Below are 19153 nucleotides of genomic sequence, written 5' to 3'. Positions count from 1 at the left end.
ATCATTTTGGACAGCAAGGGCAACGGTATCGCCTAGCAGTGAGCAGAAAGGTTTGAGTATTAGCAGTAACTTTGAAACCAGTTAAATGTTTTTAGCTATTTGTTTTATGCTGTGTTAGATGCTTTGAACAATATATGCAATTTGAGTTTCTAACCACTTTAAGTTTAAAGAGGAACTTCAACCTAAACAAACATACTGTCATTAAGTTACATTAGTTATGTTAATTAAAATCGATAGGTAATATAATCTCTTACCCACACTGTTTTAAAAGAACAGGCAAATGTTTGATTTCATGAGGGCAGCCATCTTTTTGGTTGAAAGGAGGTGACAGGGAGCCTGAGACACAGTTCCAACTGTCCTGTATGCTGATCACCCCTCCCAGTTGCTAGGCAACGTGAATAACATAGGAAATCCCATCATGCTTTGCACAGCATCAGGGAAAAAAAGCCCGGGCAGTTTTCTTTGATGGGTGGAGCTTGGCTAAAAATTAGGCTTTGGTAAGAAAAACAAAGTTCTGATGCTGTGAAACTGTTAAAGAAACACCAAGCCTTTTCAGTGTTGCTGAGTAGATTTTTAGTCCGGAGGATCACTTTTAGGAGAAATACTGGAAACTGGGCAGCATGACTGAGCCTCCTTTTGTACAATGCTTTAGCGGCTGGTAAAAATAAGTAAACGGCTCCGGAGATGGAAATGTCAGTCGAGTTCACATTGGGACTGGCGAGGACACGAAATGCAGATTTTCTTATTGCTACACTTGTTAAGCTCCCATGTTATTTATAAAGAAAAGTACACTTCGCCCTCAGGTCCAAAGGAAAAATACATAATTTTAATGCAGCCCTTTACTTCCTCCCACAGCTGGCCGCCGTTCCGGCTACGCCGCCAATTTCACAAAAGACCAACATAAGAGGCGGCAAGCTGGAAAAAGCCAAACGCGGTATTTGGATGGAGCCACAAAAGCAACATGTTTTATTTATGCCTTTACAGAGGTGCTCTGACCAACGGATTATCCTAATTACTCCACTTACCCATCGGGGGCTAATTCCACTAAAAACGGAATAGGCTATACACTTCGCTAAGGGGGGAGGCGGCACACCTGCCGCAATCAGAAAATACCGGCAACAGTTTGTTTAACAGCTTAGCAGAACTTATTTCTGCAGTTTACTAAAAATATACCGCTAAAAGCACAGAGTCATTTAATAGGAAGAAAATAAATATGAGCGTGCCAGTAAAGCGTAAGTGCGTAATTAAAAGATTAGAAATATACAAAAAAACAGGACGCCAGGCAAAATTCTAAATATATCATCTGATGGTTTCTTGAACAGAGAAACAACGGTACCTTCTCGGTTCAGGCCCCGTTAACACTTCTGCGTTTTAATTACGTTTTTACCGCAGGGTAACGCTAAAGCAATGAAAGCCTAGGGGACATTGACGCAGTGCGATGTGCCAGAAGTATTGCATCTGATGACAAAGCAACGGGCAAGTTAACGGGCAACATTTGCGATGACCAGAAGTCATTTAAGTCAATGTCGACGCATGTATTTTGAAAAATTTGCGCTCACATTGCACCAAACCGTATTTTTTGAATACACTTCCATGCAATTCCTATTTCGGCCACAGGAAGTGAGCGCTAGAGAGCCTTGCTTATAGTTTGGCTTGCAGCCAAAAGTGATATTACCGCACAATGCCGCGGCAATCTCCAAAACCTATTTTTAACATTGCAGCGTGATGCGATCCTGCGATCGCACCACACCTATAACCCTGGTTGCTGGTGTGAAACTGGCCTCAATGTATATGTGGGTTTCAAATCAATCAATTGGTCACAATTGGTCACATGGCCGTAGGCAGTCAACCTAAAGACGTTAACAACAAGCCATATTGGGAGGGCTGCTGCGTATGTCAGCATTGTCATGTTGTTCACACTGTAGCAGAGCCTCAAGGGCATTGCTAGGAAATGTTCCTAGTCCCGGTAGCGGCGATAGAGGCAGCGGAGGACGGCAGCGTGGGAACGATCCAGGCTTATGGGGCTGGAGGAAGCCCCAGGTATGTATAAAAGCTTTTTCATTTTTTCAATTCTCTTCATCTCTGGTTCCCTTTAAGGGTTGGCTGAAGAAGAGGTGTGGCTGCTGCTTCCCCAGCTGCCGGTGGTTGTGCTGTGGTTTGCAGCAACACTGATGGCTGGTCAAAGCTTACAATGCTGCTTGCCGATCTTAAAGAGACACTCCAGTCACTAATCTTCCCCAGTCCTATGTAACAATCTGGACAGTTTCTTTTTTATCAGTGCATTACCTGCTTGATGAGTTAATGCCCAAGAAGAAAATAAATAACATACTTATACATATGCTAAATAATCCCAAATGCCCCCTTTCCTGCCCACCAACAGAGTTTTCTGTTGGTGGGCTCTGATTGCTCCCCCAATGTTTGTTGTTTATAAATATTCATTTCCTTTTTTTAAAAAAAAATAAATGTTAAGATTTTTTTAAACCCCGCCCTCCCTCCCTCTGCCAGCCAATCAGCGCGATCGGCTGTCACAGGCTTCAGTATATGATAGAGAATCGCTTCCTTGCCTCCAGAGTGGACAGCCGTGTCACACGGCTATCCCCAGTACAGCACTGCCGTAGATCGCAATGCTGTACACTAACTGTCTACTATCGGTGATCGCCGCTGGGAGACAGATGACAGAGCAGAGCTCCGTCATTCGAGTGGAGATGCGCACGCGATCTCCTGCAAAACCCCACCCCAGGACTTGACTCCAACTGGCATTAGGCGGTCCTGGGGCTGCCGCTGCAATCAAACCTATCGGCGTGACGCGGTCGTAGGGGGGTTAAGGGACAACTGTAACGAGAGGTATGTGGAGACTGCCATATTTATTTCCTTTTAAGCAATACCAGTTGCCTAGCAGCCCTGCTGGTCTATTTGGCTGCAGTAGTGTCTGAATAACACCAAAAAGAAGCATAAAGCTAATCTCGTCTGGTCTAACGATGATGTCAGAAACATCTGCTGCATGCTTGTTCAGTGTCTATGGCTAAAAGTATTAGAGGCAGAGGTTCAGCAGGACAGCCAGGCAACTGGTATTGCTTAAAAGGAAATAAATATGGCAGCCTCCATATCCCTCTCACATCCGTTGTCCTTTAACCTGAAGAAGATATATCACATACAAGTTACCAAATGAATTCCTGGGCTCCATTTTCCTGGAAATGAGGATGGCCCGGCATACAAAATGGCTGCCTGAACCCCATGCAAGCTATTCCAGGCCCAGCAGATGGTGACAGACTATGTTTGACTTCTCTCACAGAGCTCAGCGCTAAACTGGCAAGCAAAGACTACATTGTTGTTTTCTCCGACACGTCTCAAGGTGAGAAAAATACCCTAAACAAGAAAGCAGAGGGACAAAATGATTCCTAAACACACTTAAATCGGCGCGGCTGTGCGGGCAAAGTTGTGTGATAATGGAACCGGCGTAGAGAGCAAAATGGCAAATTCTGCACATCGGTTGGCCTCATTTGGGATACGGCCGCTGAAAGCGCACGGGGTGAGATCCATTTACTCTGCTTGAAACCAGATTTAATTCCAGCTGTTCTTTTAGCGAGTGCTTTTACAAAGGTTTCTAAAGCAGCTCTACCGCCGGAGAGACATGGCTGCCTGATACTCGCCTGCCTCAGCATCGAGCAGGACTAGCAAGTCTCCGGCTCCCTTCCTCGGAGGAACGCTTCACGCAGGAGGAAATAAAGGGGTACTCCAGGCAAACAGCTGCATTCACAGTGGAACTATAAAGTATACATAGCTTCTAACTGTCCCTTTTCATGAGGAGCAGTCCTTTTTAAGCTGAATACTCACCACTAGGGATGATCACAGATATGCAAATTGTTCCGAATTGAGGCAAATGTATGCAGTTTGAAAATAGACCAGTCAATTTAAATCCAGGCTTAAATTAATTGGTCCTTTTTCAAGCTGCATATATTTGCATAATTTAGGAACAATTTGCATCTTATTGTTCATCCCTACTCACCACCCTATGTCAGGTCTTTGAGTGTGTGTGAGTGAATGGCGTTAGGGTTAGGCAATAGAAAGGGTGCATTCCCCGATCCATCATCTTACTTATGAGAACGCACGACGGCACACGATAGAGTTTAAATGATCTAAGCACTTTGCACGGTAGTCATCTGGGATTTTAAAGTACCACCGTCATGGTCGTTATCCCACCCACATTACGGAAACGATTGCTCGGCACGCAAGAGATCGTCAGTCGCAGGAAAAATCGCCACCTAGGTACATAGCTTAAAGGGCTGTGAGCAGTGTTTGTAAACATTGCTGACTCATCTGCAATGACTACAGATAGCGTATATGGCGTTTAGCCGCCCTGGTCACTTTGGCGCAGGGTGAGCCGAATGGCGGCTCACCCAACTGCCGCTGAAATTCTTCGGGGCGTTTGTGGTCCGGCATCCAAATTACACTGCTGCGTGGCCATAGGCATAATAACATTAGGGCTATGGTGGGGCCCAGGTCAAGCGCAGCGCAGGAAAGAGCGCAAGCCGCAATGACTTGCCTCAATATAGATAACCTGAAGGGATGTTTCTTCTTCACCTACAGAGCTATACTGCAACCCCCCGAAAATGGAAAAACCCTGTGAGCTTTCTGACCACTAGGAAGTATACGTTTTTATTCATGCACAAAAGACTTTTTGGTCTTTTCTGCATGAATAAAAACTTATACTTACCCGCATACATATCAAACTCCGGCCCGCGGGCCAAATCTGGCCCTTAGAGCCATTAAATTTGGCCCTCAAGTGGTTTCCCACTCTGCATTATGTTTGGCCCACTGTAGACCACCAGAGAAACTATATTGGAGGTGAAGCCCTGGAACACCAGGGAAGCCATATGGGGAGGTAGGGGGAAAGCACTATACACTAGGGAACTGTATGGGGGGTGCGGGCCACTAGACACTAGGGTACTGTATAGGGGAGGGAAGACCACTAGACACCAAGGAACTGTATAAGGGAGGGAGGATGACCACTAGATACCAGGGAACTTTATAAGATGGCCAGACGTTGAGGTTGGCCCGCGACTAGTTCCCAGTGTTCAGTTTTGCCCCACTTTGTATTTGAGTTTGACACCCCTGCCCTAGTGGTTTGTCCTTTGAGGTGGTAAGATCTTTTTACTCCTAATACATGTACACCTGATACCAGATACACAGGGTGCCTCCAACAGTATTTTTTTAGACTAGCTAAACCCTTAGGGGTTTCCTATTGTAAACCTCAGTTTTTTCAATAAGTCCAAGGAGCGCAACCAACCAGAACCTGCCGAGCAGACCTGGAAAACAGAGCGAGAACGGTGAATTTCCCGTAGGCTCTAGCGATGATTGCAAAGAACACCATTTGCAACCCACCCTTGTGTGTATAAAATTGATATTCTTTATTATACCACCAAATACACACAATACTGCACCATTGGGTAGGGCGGGGCCGAGGCGAGAAAGGCTTCAGCCTCAGGGCGCAGTGTAGGAGGGGGACGCACAACTCACTCAGCTATCATTCCCCTATTGTGTTTGAAGCAGAGAGAAATAAGAAAAGGGGATACATGGCAGTGACTGCAGCCAGATAACTAGAGATTAAGGTGTTGGGGGCCTCTTAGTCTAACAGCAATCAGTGTGTGACGGTTGTGGTGGGATGGATGGAGGGGTGCACTTTGGTGTCTCAGCGTTGGGTGCTGGAGGACCTTGTCCCGGCTCTGCCTTTGGGCTCCTGGTCTCTCTCATCTAGATACCTGGAGGCAGTGTTATTGACCTCCAGGTATCGTATCAGAGTTCAGTACTGACCACTAGGAAGCCCACCTGAGGATCCCTGTTATCCGGTCCTCTCACGTTTATGGATGCCCTGTATTCTGCCTGCTTCCTCATGTTTACCTCATTCTACCTGCAGTGTGCATCCCAGGAAACTTGAAGCGTGGAGACTGAAATGATTTGATTCAATTAATGTTTGGCAACTGGCTGAAATAGTTCATAAATATTCAGCCGCTCTAATTACAAAACAATAACATGCCGGAGCGGGCTCCACTCTGCACAGGCTGAGCCGGGTAAACACGCCGGCAATCCCATTACACACCTCCGTGTTTGTGAATAAATATTAGCTGCAATGATGGAGCACCAATAAGATCGGCGGTTATGAGGCCCCTGTGGCCGCCTCTCCACCAGGGCGATATACTTCATTCCAGGCAAGACTATAAACACCGGCAAAACGCGTGAAGGGAGGGACAGGCTGTAACGCACCCGCCTGGCGTGATTTAAGAGGACCTGTCACCCCGCTGGAGATGAAATGAGCTTTCGGTTTATCAATTGACAACTCCTGACTGACATCTAACTGTTTAGCTGAAATATCCCAAGACTGACCTTTCTACACATCGATGGATATGCAACGCCGAATACAGCTCAAAACCTAAGCAAATTCTGTAAGCAATCTTGACAATTATAGTATGACCTTTAGTGTAGCTGTACACTCAGCCATACAGACTTAAAGGAAACCTGAGACCAATGCAACACAAGGATTTATACTTAACTGGGACTTCCTCCACCCCCTGTAGTCTGTGGATTCCCTCGGTGTCTATCTGGTCCCCTCTGTTCTCCTGCTGTCAGCCCCGGTAGTCGGGGAATACTGTACTAAGCATGTGCAACCCTGGCCACACTCCTCCTTAGTCCCACTCCCGTGGCTGGAAGCGTTCTGTATCTGCGCTGTTAATTAAGACGTGTAACTGTGCCGGTCCAGGGCCGTGCAGGTGCAGTAATCACCAACTGGCTCAGTCAGAGACTTTACCAGAGCTTTACCAGAGGGCTGTGGAGTCGGAGTCAGAGCAATTTTGGGTACCTGGAGTCGGAGTTGTGGTTTCATAAACTGAGGAGTCGGGAGTCGGGTAATTTTTGTAGCAAATCCACATCCGTGGTAAGTATTAGACTAAGGAGTCGGAGTCGAGGAGTCGGAGTCATTTTGGGTACCTGGAGTCGGAGTTGGAGGTTTCATAAACTGAGGAGTCGGATGATTTTTGTACCAACAGCCCTGTGGGTAAGTATAAATATTTGCGTTACATTGGTCTCAGGTAAACTTTAAAGGACATCTAACCTGAGAGGGATATAGAGCTGCCATATTTATTTCCTTTTAAACAACACCAGTTGCCTGGCTAGCCTGCTGGTCATTCAGTGTCTGAATCACACACTTGTAACAAGGATGAGGCTGAGACCCTAACCACAAGGGTGTCACATGACAAACCCGTTGACCTGCACACTGGCTGAAACCAGAGGAGAGAGAAAGCGTGCAGAGTAGGTACCAATGGAGTTAACCCCCCCCCCACCTATGCCTAACACTAACACCCCCATCACCAACCACATATGCCTAACACTAAGCTCCCGTATACCGATGCCTAACAATAACACCCCCATCACCAACCACATATGCCTAACACTAAGCTCCCGTATACCTATGCCTAACACTAACACCCCCATCACCAACCACATATGCCTAACACTAAGCTCCCGTATACCTATGCCTAACACTAACACCCCCATCACCAACGACATATGCCTAACACTAAGCTCCCGTATACCTATGCCTAACACTAACACCCCCATCACCAACCACATATGCCTAACACTAAGCTCCCGTATACCTATGCCAAACACTAACACCCCCATCACCAACCACATATGCCTAACACTAAGCTCCCGTATACCGATGCCTAACACTAACACCCCCATCACCAACCACATATGCCTAACACTAAGCTCCCGTATACCTATGCCTAACACTAACACCCCCATCACCAACCACATATGCCTAACACTAAGCTCCCGTATACCTATGCCTAACACTAACACCCCCATCACCAACCACATATGCCTAACACTAAGCTCCCGTATACCTATGCCTAACACTAACACCCCCATCACCAACCACATATGCCTAACACTAAGCTCCCGTATACCTATGCCTAACACTAACACCCCCATCACCAACAACATATGCCTAACACTAAGCTCCCGTATACCTATGCCTAACACTAACACCCCCATCACCAACCACATATGCCTAACACTAAGCTCCCGTATACCTATGCCTAACACTAAAACCCCCATCACCAACCACATATGCCTAACACTAAGCTCCCGTATACCTATGCCTAACACTAACACCCCCGTCTACCTATGCCTAACACTAATACCCCCATCACCAACCACATATGCCTAACACTAAGCTCCCGTATACCTATGCCTAACACTAACACCCCCATCACCAACCACATATGCCTAACACTAAGCTCCCGTATACCTATGCCTAACACTAACACCCCCATCACCAACCACATATGCCTAACACTAAGCTCCCGTATACCTATGCCTAACACTAACACCCCCGTCTACCTATGCCTAACACTAACACCCCCATCACCAACCACATATGCCTAACACTAAGCTCCCGTATACCTATGCCTAACACTAACACCCCCATCACCAACCACATATGCCTAACACTAAGCTCCCGTATACCTATGCCTAACACTAACACCCCCATCACCAACCACATATGCCTAACACTAAGCTCCCGTATACCTATGCCTAACACTAACACCCCCATCACCAACCACATATGCCTAACACTAAGCTCCCGTATACCTATGCCTAACACTAATACCCCCATCACCAACCACATATGCCTAACACTAAGCTCCCGTATACCTATGCCTAACACTAATACCCCCATCACCAACCACATATGCCTAACACTAAGCTCCCGTATACCTATGCCTAACACTAACACCCCCATCACCAACCACATATGCCTAACACTAAGCTCCCGTATACCTATGCCTAACACTAATACCCCCATCACCAACCACATATGCCTAACACTAAGCTCCCGTATACCTATGCCTAACACTAACTTCCCCTATACCTAACAATAAAGCCTAAGCAGAGCAGTTTCCAGGCTACACCCATTCCCAGTTGTGGCGCTTAGCACGCCGCACTCACTCGGGGGAGGGGGGAGTGTAATTTAACCTCTTCTCTACCTCAGGTTTTTTCCCCTTCAAAAGCTCTTCCCATTTATTTGGTAAGAACTTTATCACTAATTATCACACTGAAATGATCTATATATTATTTTTTGCGGGACAAAGTAGGCGTTCTTTGGGCAGTACTCTATGCTAAGAACTATATTATTTTATATGCATTTCACAGGAAAGAAGAAAAAAATGAAAAATATTCACCATTTCTCAGCTTTCAGCCATTGTAGTTTAAAAATAAAACGTGCTATTGTAGATAAAACAGACATTTTATTTTAACCCATTTCTCCCCCTTTTATTTTAACCCCTTTGTCCCCGTTATTAAAATGTTTAAATTGTGTCCCTAGTACAACGTATGGCGATAATATTTTATTTTGGGTTAGGGGTGAAGGAGTTAAAAAATAATAAAAAAAAATGTATTTAATTTTTCTGCAGTAAGTGTATAATGATGTATTTGGAAGTAGTTTTACTTTTTGGCCACAAGATGGTGCCATACTAACTCAGTTTTCTAAAAATAGAAAACAGAACCAAATGTTTACATGTGTTTACAGGTGTTTATAAACAGGGACATAGGAAAGCCTGGCAGAAGTTGCCTAGTGGTTAATACTCAGCACAGCAGCACTGGGTGTCAAATGCCCTGGGTATGCCACTGCATGTATCATATAGTATATGTCAAGATTTAGCAAAAAGTGCATCTTTGGCTACGAAGGGTGTTCAAAACCTACAGAGCTGATAAAATGACAAATATAATTCCTCCTGAATGTCCAATCCGTTGACATTTCGTGAAGTTTCACTGTAAACTTTAGCAATGCTCTGCTTGTAATCCTCTGAAGCGTACACATCCGTTCACCACCTCAAATCCCATCACACTCCTTTCACATGAGAGGAGAAGGTGATGTCACGCTCTGGGCCCTTTAAGAAGCTGGAGTGAAGGCTGAGAGGGAGAGCGGAGAAGCGGTCCAGCCAGGAGATAAGCAGACATGGTAAGGGCATCTGAGAGATAAGAGCTGCAGATGTATCTGTTCACCTTGCTGTGAGTTTCCTATTTCAGGCTCAGGATGCTGGAGATCAGGGATGACTGATAAGCCGTCAGGATTTATTCAATAGCCACGTACAGATCATCTAGTGTGACACGGCCCAGGGGGGGAGAGCTGATACCCGGGTGATGATATGTCTGCTAGTGCTGACAGGGTTAAGTCTGTGTTAAAGTGCACCTGTCAGGGCATACTAAGATTTTTTTCCTGATACGGCTGCTACCGCAGGGATCAAGTGTGAGTACCGCAGCTACCCTTCACATCCTCTTCTGTGCAACTCGGAATCTCTTTGACGGTAACCCTGAGTCAGGCTCGGAGAAAAAGAAAAAAGTTGCTAGGAGCTGTAATCCTGGGGAGGCAAGTCTGTGCAGGGCTGCTGCTGATCTCTCTGCAGTATGTCTCTTTCCTGCTTTTAGGGTCTACAAGCACATGGAAAATTGTACAGCTTTTAGACTCTAAAATCAGTAAGGCCTCGTTCAAACTATGCGCACTGCCGTGTGCATTTTGGCAGCGCACAGTGTGCGACACGCAAGAATGGTAGAAGGGCATAGATCTGAACGAGAGGGCTCGTTCAGATTATTCAGCGCAGATGGCTGTGCGATCGGAACACAACGTGTACGATCGCACGCCATCTGCGCTACTATGCACTGTGCTGCAGATCCCATTCACTACAGTGAATGGGATATGTGCTGCAATTCCTGAAAATGCATGCAGCAGTGCGATAGTGCATCACACTACAGCGCAGCGCATATGATGGGAATGGTAGAAGGGCTGTCTATGCGCTTCTACCGTTCTTGCGTGTCGCACACTATACGCGCTGCCAAAATGCGCACAGCAGCACGCATAGTCTGAACAAGCCCTGAAGAATCATACCGCCAGGGAGTATTAAAGGGAGGTAAGAAACAAATGGAGTCTGTCAGAATTATTTACTTTTAAAGGATACCTTAGTCCTAAATGAAGTGTGTGTGTGTGTGTGTGTGTGTGTGTGCATAGGCTTACTGCACCTCCAGCAACCTAGCGTCTGTCTTAAGTGTAAAGTGGCCCGTTCCAAAGTCTTGGTCGGCGCAGGCACAGTATGTCCGTGGTAGCATGTGAACACTGCCACAGGAAGACGTAGCCAGCGCACGCACACTGGACTCTAGTTCAGCGGGGTCACAAGGTGCCCAAGCGGAAATACTATGCCACTTTACAGCTAGACGGAGACAGACACTAGCCATGAGAAGTGCGGTAAGCCTATGCCACACACAGGGCGTCAATTTCAGAATTCATTTAGGACTAAGTGTACCTTTTATGGAATAAAGGGACCCATTTAGATACTTACCCCAGCCTCCAGAGGTGCGTAGTAGCAGAGGTCAACTTTTTCCACCAAGCCCAAATGGCTCCATACTTCAATGCATGCGCGCAGGGTCTGGCGCATACACAGTGCAGGCACGCTTGTTTATGGCCTGGATTGTGGCCGTGAACATCCAGAGGGTGCCAGTGCTGAATTAGCGGTCTTGAGGAGTACGTGGCAAGCCTCTGGAAGCCTCCGTGATAACTACATCGTCCAAAGCTGAGCTTTCTTTATAAAGGCAACTGCGTTGTTACATCACACTACGTCACTGTTCGACTGGTTTACTGTTGGACTGGTTTACCTTTAAATAAGGACCACTCAGTGTATATTTCCCTACATCCCTGCAAGGATGGCCAGTGCTGGTCCTATTGGTCCAATTTATCATTACATACAGCAAACATATGGCATCAAACTCACCCTCCTTCAAAAGGATTCTCCCCCGGGATAAAGTGGGTGCTGTCTCTGCCAACCAGGAACTTGATGCGGTGATAGAAGGACTGCAGGTTCTGCTGGGACACTGGAGCTTGGGTCTCCTGGATGATGTCCAGAGGATCCGGAGAACCCAGACATAGCGTGTTTGTGTGGCAGCTCTGCTGTAGGCAGCAGTCTGGGTCCATGCAATCCACTAACCCATCTGCAAAGCAAAAGGGAGAACTCGGTTACATCACTGTTGCAGCTTACAAACAAACTCATTAGGCTTGACATACAATGTGACCTCCTGCAATAGTGCATGTAGCAAAAGGTCTCTAAAATTACCGTGCCATGGTCGTTAAAACTCTCCCCTTGCAGCGTTCCTCCGGGCACTCCAGTTTCCTCCCACATTCCAAAAACATACAGATAAAACAATTGGCTTTCCACTAAATTGGCCGTAGACTACGATACATACACTACACCATACATACATAGACATGGGACTATGGTAGGGATTAGGTTGTAAGCCCCTCTGAGGGGCATTTAGTGGCAAGACAATATACTCTGTACAGCGCTGTGGAAGTTGTTGGCGCTATATAAATACTAAATAATAATAAAAACAATTATACCGGTAATAATAAAGGTATCATTCTTTTACTACAAATCCTTGTCTGTCACTCAAGGAGTTTCCACATTTCTGATTCATGCATTCTTGGTCTCAGCAAATGAGAGCATTCCTGCTGCTAAGGACAGTGCTCCCAATGGCTTGTTGGTAACAGGAAGGGGAAGAGTTACAGCACCAACTAAAACAAGCAATGGCTTCGATTTAGTGTGGGCTGCCATTATGGAGTGTTCAGAACATACAGTAAAGGGCCTAAAATGGACCGAAATGTCCCATCCTGCTCTAGTTTTTATTAGAGTAATCTTTTCCGACATGTCCGATACCGGCAGGCAGGACAATAGAAGAAACGAGTGCAAGATAAGAACCCGACCGCGGGGACGAGCGGGAATCGATCTGAGCGCCCGTGGGGACGCGCCGGAATCTATCGAGCGGCTCGATACACGTTACCAAACTTACCGTGTATCCCCAGCATTAAATGTAAAAAGATGTGGTAATAGGAAAGTTTTCTTTTTATTAATGGAAAACAAGTTTGTTCTCTTAAAACAGAAAGTATTTGCGATAATTCAGGTTGGAGTGAGCTCCGAGATGTGTTTTAGTACATCACTGCTGAATACAGGTAGTCCCCCGGCTAACAAACAAGATAGGGACTGTAGGTTCGTTCTTTACCTGAACCTGTTCTTAAGTCAGAACACTGTGCTATCTTTATGCCCTGTACCTCCTCTGTGCCTCCAGTGTCCCCCTCTGCACCTGCTTATACAATGTTAAAAGCCTTTTTTTCTTTGAATTTTTTAAAATCAATTTTCTCAAAAACTACCAAAGTCCAATTTGAAAAATGTTGAATTAATTTGGCTACTACTCCATAGAACCAACAATTATCCATGCCATGCACTGAAGAGGATCAACCAATCCGAAACAGTCTGTATACATGCTAGATTATGGCTCTATACAAATAAGCTGACACATCATTGCGTTCCAGCGGTTCTGGAGGTGTGTTTAGCTTCCAAGGACAACAATGACTGATTTGCATATATTCAGCAGCGATGCACTGGGAGACATCTTGGAGCTCACTCCAATCTGAATTATGGCAAATACTTTCTGTTTTAAGAAAGAAAACTTTTGTTTTCCATTGCATTTTAGTAAAAAGGCTTTTTGGACCAGTGTAGCCCCTTACACACGCTTTTTATTAATGAGCCCCATTGATAGCATGCATTTTTAATGTGCTATTGAGCAGCAACTAGGAGTTAAAAAATTATGTCTGGTTCCTTTTAGGCTTAGCTCTTCCATGAGTATATCCAGGAACACTGAAAAGCCGGGATTTCTGCTTTAAGAGGCTGTAAACTTCAGACGTGCTGACTTTCCGCCCCTCTAAGCCTGGTTGGCCTTGCACAGTAAACTTGGAGACGGTTTGGAGAAGCGCTCATCTGTAACCGCATGAAAGAGCAGTGCACATGGCCTTCTCCCTTGCAGCATCTGCCAGATGGAATGTGAGATGTTGTGGGTAGAGTTGGGCCGAACGGTTTGCCGGCGAACGTGGTTCGCGCGAACGTAGGTGGTTCGCGTGCGGGTACCGCACGCGAACCTTTTGCGGAAGAAGTTCGGTTCGCCCCATAATGCACTGAGGGTCAACTTTGACCCTCTACATCACAGTCAGCAGGCCCAGTGTAGCCAATTAGGCTACACTAGCCCCTGGAGCCCCACCCCCCCTTATATAAGGCAGGCAGCGGCGGCCATTACGGCCACTCGTGTGCCTGCATTAGTGAGAGTAGGGCGAGCTGCTGCAGTCTCTCATATAGGGAAAGATTAGTTAGGCTTAACTTCTTCCTGGCTGCATACCTGTTCTGTTCAGTGAGCCCTCAGCCCACTGCATACCTGTACTGTGATCCTGCCACTGCATACCTGTACTGTGATCCTGCCACTGCATACCTGTTCAGTGATCCTGCCACTGCATACCTGTTCAGTGATCCTGCCACTGCATACCTATTCTGTTCAGTGAGCCCTCAGCCCACTGCATACCTGTACTGTGATCCTGCCACTCCATACCTGTTCAGTGATCCTGCCACTGCATACCTGTTCTGTTCAGTGAGCCCTCAGCCCACTGCATACCTGTACTGTGATCCTGCCACTGCATACCTGTTCAGTGATCCTGCCACTGCATACCTGTTCTGTTCAGTGAGCCCTCAGCCCACTGCATACCTGTACTGTGATCCTGCCACTCCATACCTGTTCAGTGATCCTGCCACTGCATACCTGTTCTGTTCAGTGAGCCCTCAGCCCACTGCATACCTGTACTGTGATCCTGCCACTCCATACCTGTTCAGTGATCCTGCCACTGCATACCTGTTCAGTGATCCTGCCACTGCATACCTGTTCTGTGGACCCGCCACTGTATACCTGTTCTGTTCAGTGGACCCGCCACTGTATACCTGTTCTGTGAACCCGCCACTGTATACCTGTTCTGTTCAGTGGACCCGCCACTGTATACCTGTTCTGTTCAGTGGACCCGCCACTGTATACCTGTTCTGTTCAGTGGACCCGCCACTGTATACCTGTTCAGTGAACCCGCCACTGCATACCTGTTGTGTTCAGTGAACCTGCCACTGCATACCTGTTCTGTGAACCCGCCACTGTATACCTGTTCTGTTCAGTGGACCCGCCACTGTATACCTGTTCAGTGGACCCGCCACTGTATACCTGTTCTGTTCAGTGGACCCGCCACTGTATACCTGTTTAGTGAACACGCCACTGCATACCTATTGTGTTCAGTGATCCTGCCACTGCATACCTGTTCTGTGAACCCGCCACTGTATACCTGTTCTGTTCAGTGGACCCGCCACTGTATACCTGTTCTGTGAACCCGCCACTGTATACCTGTTCTGTTCAGTGGACCCGCCACTGTATACCTGTTCTGTTCAGTGGACCCGCCACTGTATACCTGTTCTGTTCAGTGGACCCGCCACTGTATACCTGTTTAGTGAACACGCCACTGCATACCTATTGTGTTCAGTGATCCTGCCACTGCATACCTGTTCTGTGAACCCGCCACTGTATACCTGTTCTGTTCAGTGGACCCGCCACTGTATACCTGTTCTGTGAACCCGCCACTGTATACCTGTTCTGTTCAGTGGACCCGCCACTGTATACCTGTTCTGTTCAGTGGACCCGCCACTGTATACCTGTTCTGTTCAGTGGACCCGCCACTGTATACCTGTTTAGTGAACACGCCACTGCATACCTATTGTGTTCAGTGATCCTGCCACTGCATACCTGTTCTGTGAACCCGCCACTGTATACCTGTTCTGTTCAGTGGACCCGCCACTGTATACCTGTTCTGTGAACCCGCCACTGTATACCTGTTCTGTTCAGTGGACCCGCCACTGTATACCTGTTCTGTTCAGTGGACCCGCCACTGTATACCTGTTTAGTGAACACGCCACTGCATACCTATTGTGTTCAGTGATCCTGCCACTGCATACCTGTTCTGTGAACCCGCCACTGTATACCTGTTCTGTTCAGTGGACCCGCCACTGTATACCTGTTCTGTGAACCCGCCACTGTATACCTGTTCTGTTCAGTGGACCCGCCACTGTATACCTGTTCTGTTCAGTGGACCCGCCACTGTATACCTGTTCTGTTCAGTGGACCCGCCACTGTATACCTGTTTAGTGAACACGCCACTGCATACCTATTGTGTTCAGTGATCCTGCCACTGCATACCTGTTCTGTGAACCCGCCACTGTATACCTGTTCTGTTCAGTGGACCCGCCACTGTATACCTGTTCTGTGAACCCGCCACTGTATACCTGTTCTGTTCAGTGGACCCGCCACTGTATACCTGTTCTGTTCAGTGGACCCGCCACTGTATACCTGTTCTGTTCAGTGGACCCGCCACTGTATACCTGTTTAGTGAACACGCCACTGCATACCTATTGTGTTCAGTGATCCTGCCACTGCATACCTGTTCTGTGAACCCGCCACTGTATACCTGTTCTGTTCAGTGGACCCGCCACTGTATACCTGTTCTGTGAACCCGCCACTGTATACCTGTTCTGTTCAGTGAACCCACCGCATCAGTGCGCATACCTGTGCAGTTAAGTGAACCCACCTACCTACGTGAGTGCACGCAGTGTGATATACCACTCCGTGCATACCCAATATGGACAAAACAGGTAGAGGAAGAGGAAGAGGTAGTGGCAGAGGCAGAGGAAGGCCACCCGGCAGGTCTGCGCGAGGTCGTGTAAATGTAATTTCGTGTGGATCTGGCCCACAGTACAGTGCTCGGAAGAAGGCACGTCCCATCACCTCCCAAGATTGTCAGGACGTGGTTGAGTATTTAGCGACACAGAACACCTCATCTTGCTCAGCCACCAGCGCTACTACTAGCACCACTTCCGCTGCATTTGACACTTCGCAAGAATTATTTAGTGTTGAAATCACTGATGCACAGCCATTGTTGTTACAGCCAGATGAATTTTCACCAGCTAATATGTCTGAGTTACGCGGCAACACTATGGATGTAACGTGTCAGGAGGATGAAGGACCTACTGATGGTGCAAGTTTGGATTTGTCTGAGGCAAGCGAAGCTGGGCAGGATGACTACGATGATGACGGTAATAGGGATCCTCTGTATGTTCCCAATAGAGGAGATGAAGAGGGGGACAGTTCAGAGGGGGAGTCAGAGAGTAGTAGGAGGAGAGAAGTTGCTGAAAGAAGCTGGGGCAGCTCTTCGTCAGAAACAGCTGGTGGCAGAGTCCGGCACCATGTATCGCCACCTATGTACAGCCAGCCAACTTGCCCTTCAGCATCAGCTGCTGAGGTCCCCATAGTGCCCACATCCCAGGGTGGCTCAGCGGTGTGGAAATTTTTTAATGTGTGTGCCTCAGATCGGACCAAAGCCATCTGTTCGCTCTGCCAACAAAAATTGAGCCGTGGAAAGGCCAACACTCACGTAGGGACAAGTGCCTTACGAAGGCACCTGGAGAAAAGGCACAAACAGCAATGGGATGGCCACCTGAGCAAAAGCAGCAGCAGCACACAAAAGAAAAGTCACCCTCCTTCTCCTCTTCCTCCTTCAGGTGCATCATCTGCTTCTGCCGCTTTCTCCTTTGCACCTTCACAGGCACCCTCCTCCACTCCGCCTCTGCCCTTGAGCGGTTCCTGCTCCTCTGCCCACAGCAGCAGTCAGGTGTCCGTGAAGGAAATGTTTGAGCGGAAGAAGCCACTTTTGGCCAGTCACCCCCTTGCCCGGCGTCTGACAGCTGGCGTGGCGGAACTGTTAGCTCGCCAGCTGTTACCATACCGGCTGGTGGACTCTGAGGCCTTCCGTAAATTTGTGGCCATCGGAACACCGCAGTGGAAGATGCCAGGCCGCACTTATTTTTCGAGAAAGGCCATACCCCAACTGCACCGTGAAGTTGAGAGGCAAGTGGTGTCATCTCTTGCGAAGAGCGTTGGGTCAAGGGTACACCTGACCACGGATGGCTGGTCTGCCAAGCATGGGCAGGGCCGCTACATTACCTACACAGCCCATTGGGTGAACCTGGTGGTGAACGATGGCAAGCAGAAAGCGGCGGACCAAATTGTGACACCTCCACGGCTTGCAGGCAGGCCTCCTGCCACCTCCTCTCCTCCTGCTACATGCTCTTCGCTGTCCTCCTCCTCCTCCTTGGCTGAGTGGCAGTTCTCCTCTCCAGCTACACAGCCCAAGCTCCGCAGGGCCTATGCTGCATGCCAGGTACGACGGTGTCACGCCATCTTAGACATGGCTTGTCTCAAAGCGGAGAGTCACACTGGAGCAGCTCTCCTGGCTGCTCTTAAGAAACAGGTGGATGAGTGGCTGACCCCGCACCACCTGGAGATAGGCAACGTGGTGTGCGACAACGGCAGCAATCTGCTTGCCGCTTTGCATATGGGGAAGCTGACACACATACCCTGCATGGCACATGTCATGAATCTAGTGGTTCAAAGATTTGTGGCAAAGTACCCTGGCTTAGCGGATGTCCTGAAGCAGGCCAGGAAGTTCTGTGGGCATTTGAGGCGCTCTTACACAGCCATGGCACGATTTGCAGAGATTCAGCGTAAAAACAACATGCCGGTGAGACGCCTCATTTGCGATAGCCCCACTCGATGGAACTCGACCCTGCTCATGTTCTCCCGCCTGCTAGAACAGAAGAAAGCCGTCACCCAGTACCTCTACAACTGGAGTAGAACGAAACAGTCTGGGAAGATGGGGATGTTCTGGCCCGACAACTGGACACTGATGAAAAATGCATGCAGGCTCATGCGGCCGTTTGAGGAGGTGACCAACCTGGTGAGCCGCAGTGAGGGCACCATCAGCGACTTAATTCCCTACGCGTACTTCTTGGAGCGTGCTGTGCGTAGAGTGGCGGATGAAGCTGCGAATGAGCGTGACCAGGAACCGTTACGGCAGGAACAGGCATGGGACCAATTTTCATCAGACCCAGCTGTTTCCTCAACACCTGCGGCAGCACAGAGGGGGGAGGAGGAGGAAGAAGAGAGGTCGTGTGCAGAAGACGAGTCAGACTCAGAGGATGATGAGCAAGGTGTTTCTTTGGGGGAGGAGGAGGAGGAGGAGGAGGGGACAGCGGCAGGACAACAACCGCAGCAGGCGTCGCAGGGGGCTTGTGCTGCTCAACCTTCCCGTGGTATTGTTCGCGGCTGGGGGGAGGAGGTTGACTTACCTGACGTCACTGAGGAA

At 48.0% G+C, this 19153-nt stretch overlaps 1 protein-coding gene across 21 annotated transcripts in view; it reads right to left on the bottom strand.

The window, feature by feature from the left end:
• Positions 1-19153, bottom strand: part of TENM4 (teneurin transmembrane protein 4) — a 1797006-nt gene that overhangs the window by 93839 nt on the left and 1684014 nt on the right. For all 21 annotated transcript variants that reach the window (XM_068266709.1, XM_068266713.1, XM_068266710.1 and 18 more), the window contains one exon: positions 11823-12039. In XM_068266709.1, coding sequence (XP_068122810.1) covers positions 11823-12039 — 217 coding nt within the window. The remainder of the gene's footprint in view (positions 1-11822; positions 12040-19153) is intronic.

The sequence above is a fragment of the Hyperolius riggenbachi genome, chromosome 2, assembly GCF_040937935.1.
Source record: "Hyperolius riggenbachi isolate aHypRig1 chromosome 2, aHypRig1.pri, whole genome shotgun sequence".
Classification (NCBI taxonomy): domain Eukaryota; kingdom Metazoa; phylum Chordata; class Amphibia; order Anura; family Hyperoliidae; genus Hyperolius; species Hyperolius riggenbachi.
This window is presented reverse-complemented; position numbering and strand designations above follow the sequence as displayed.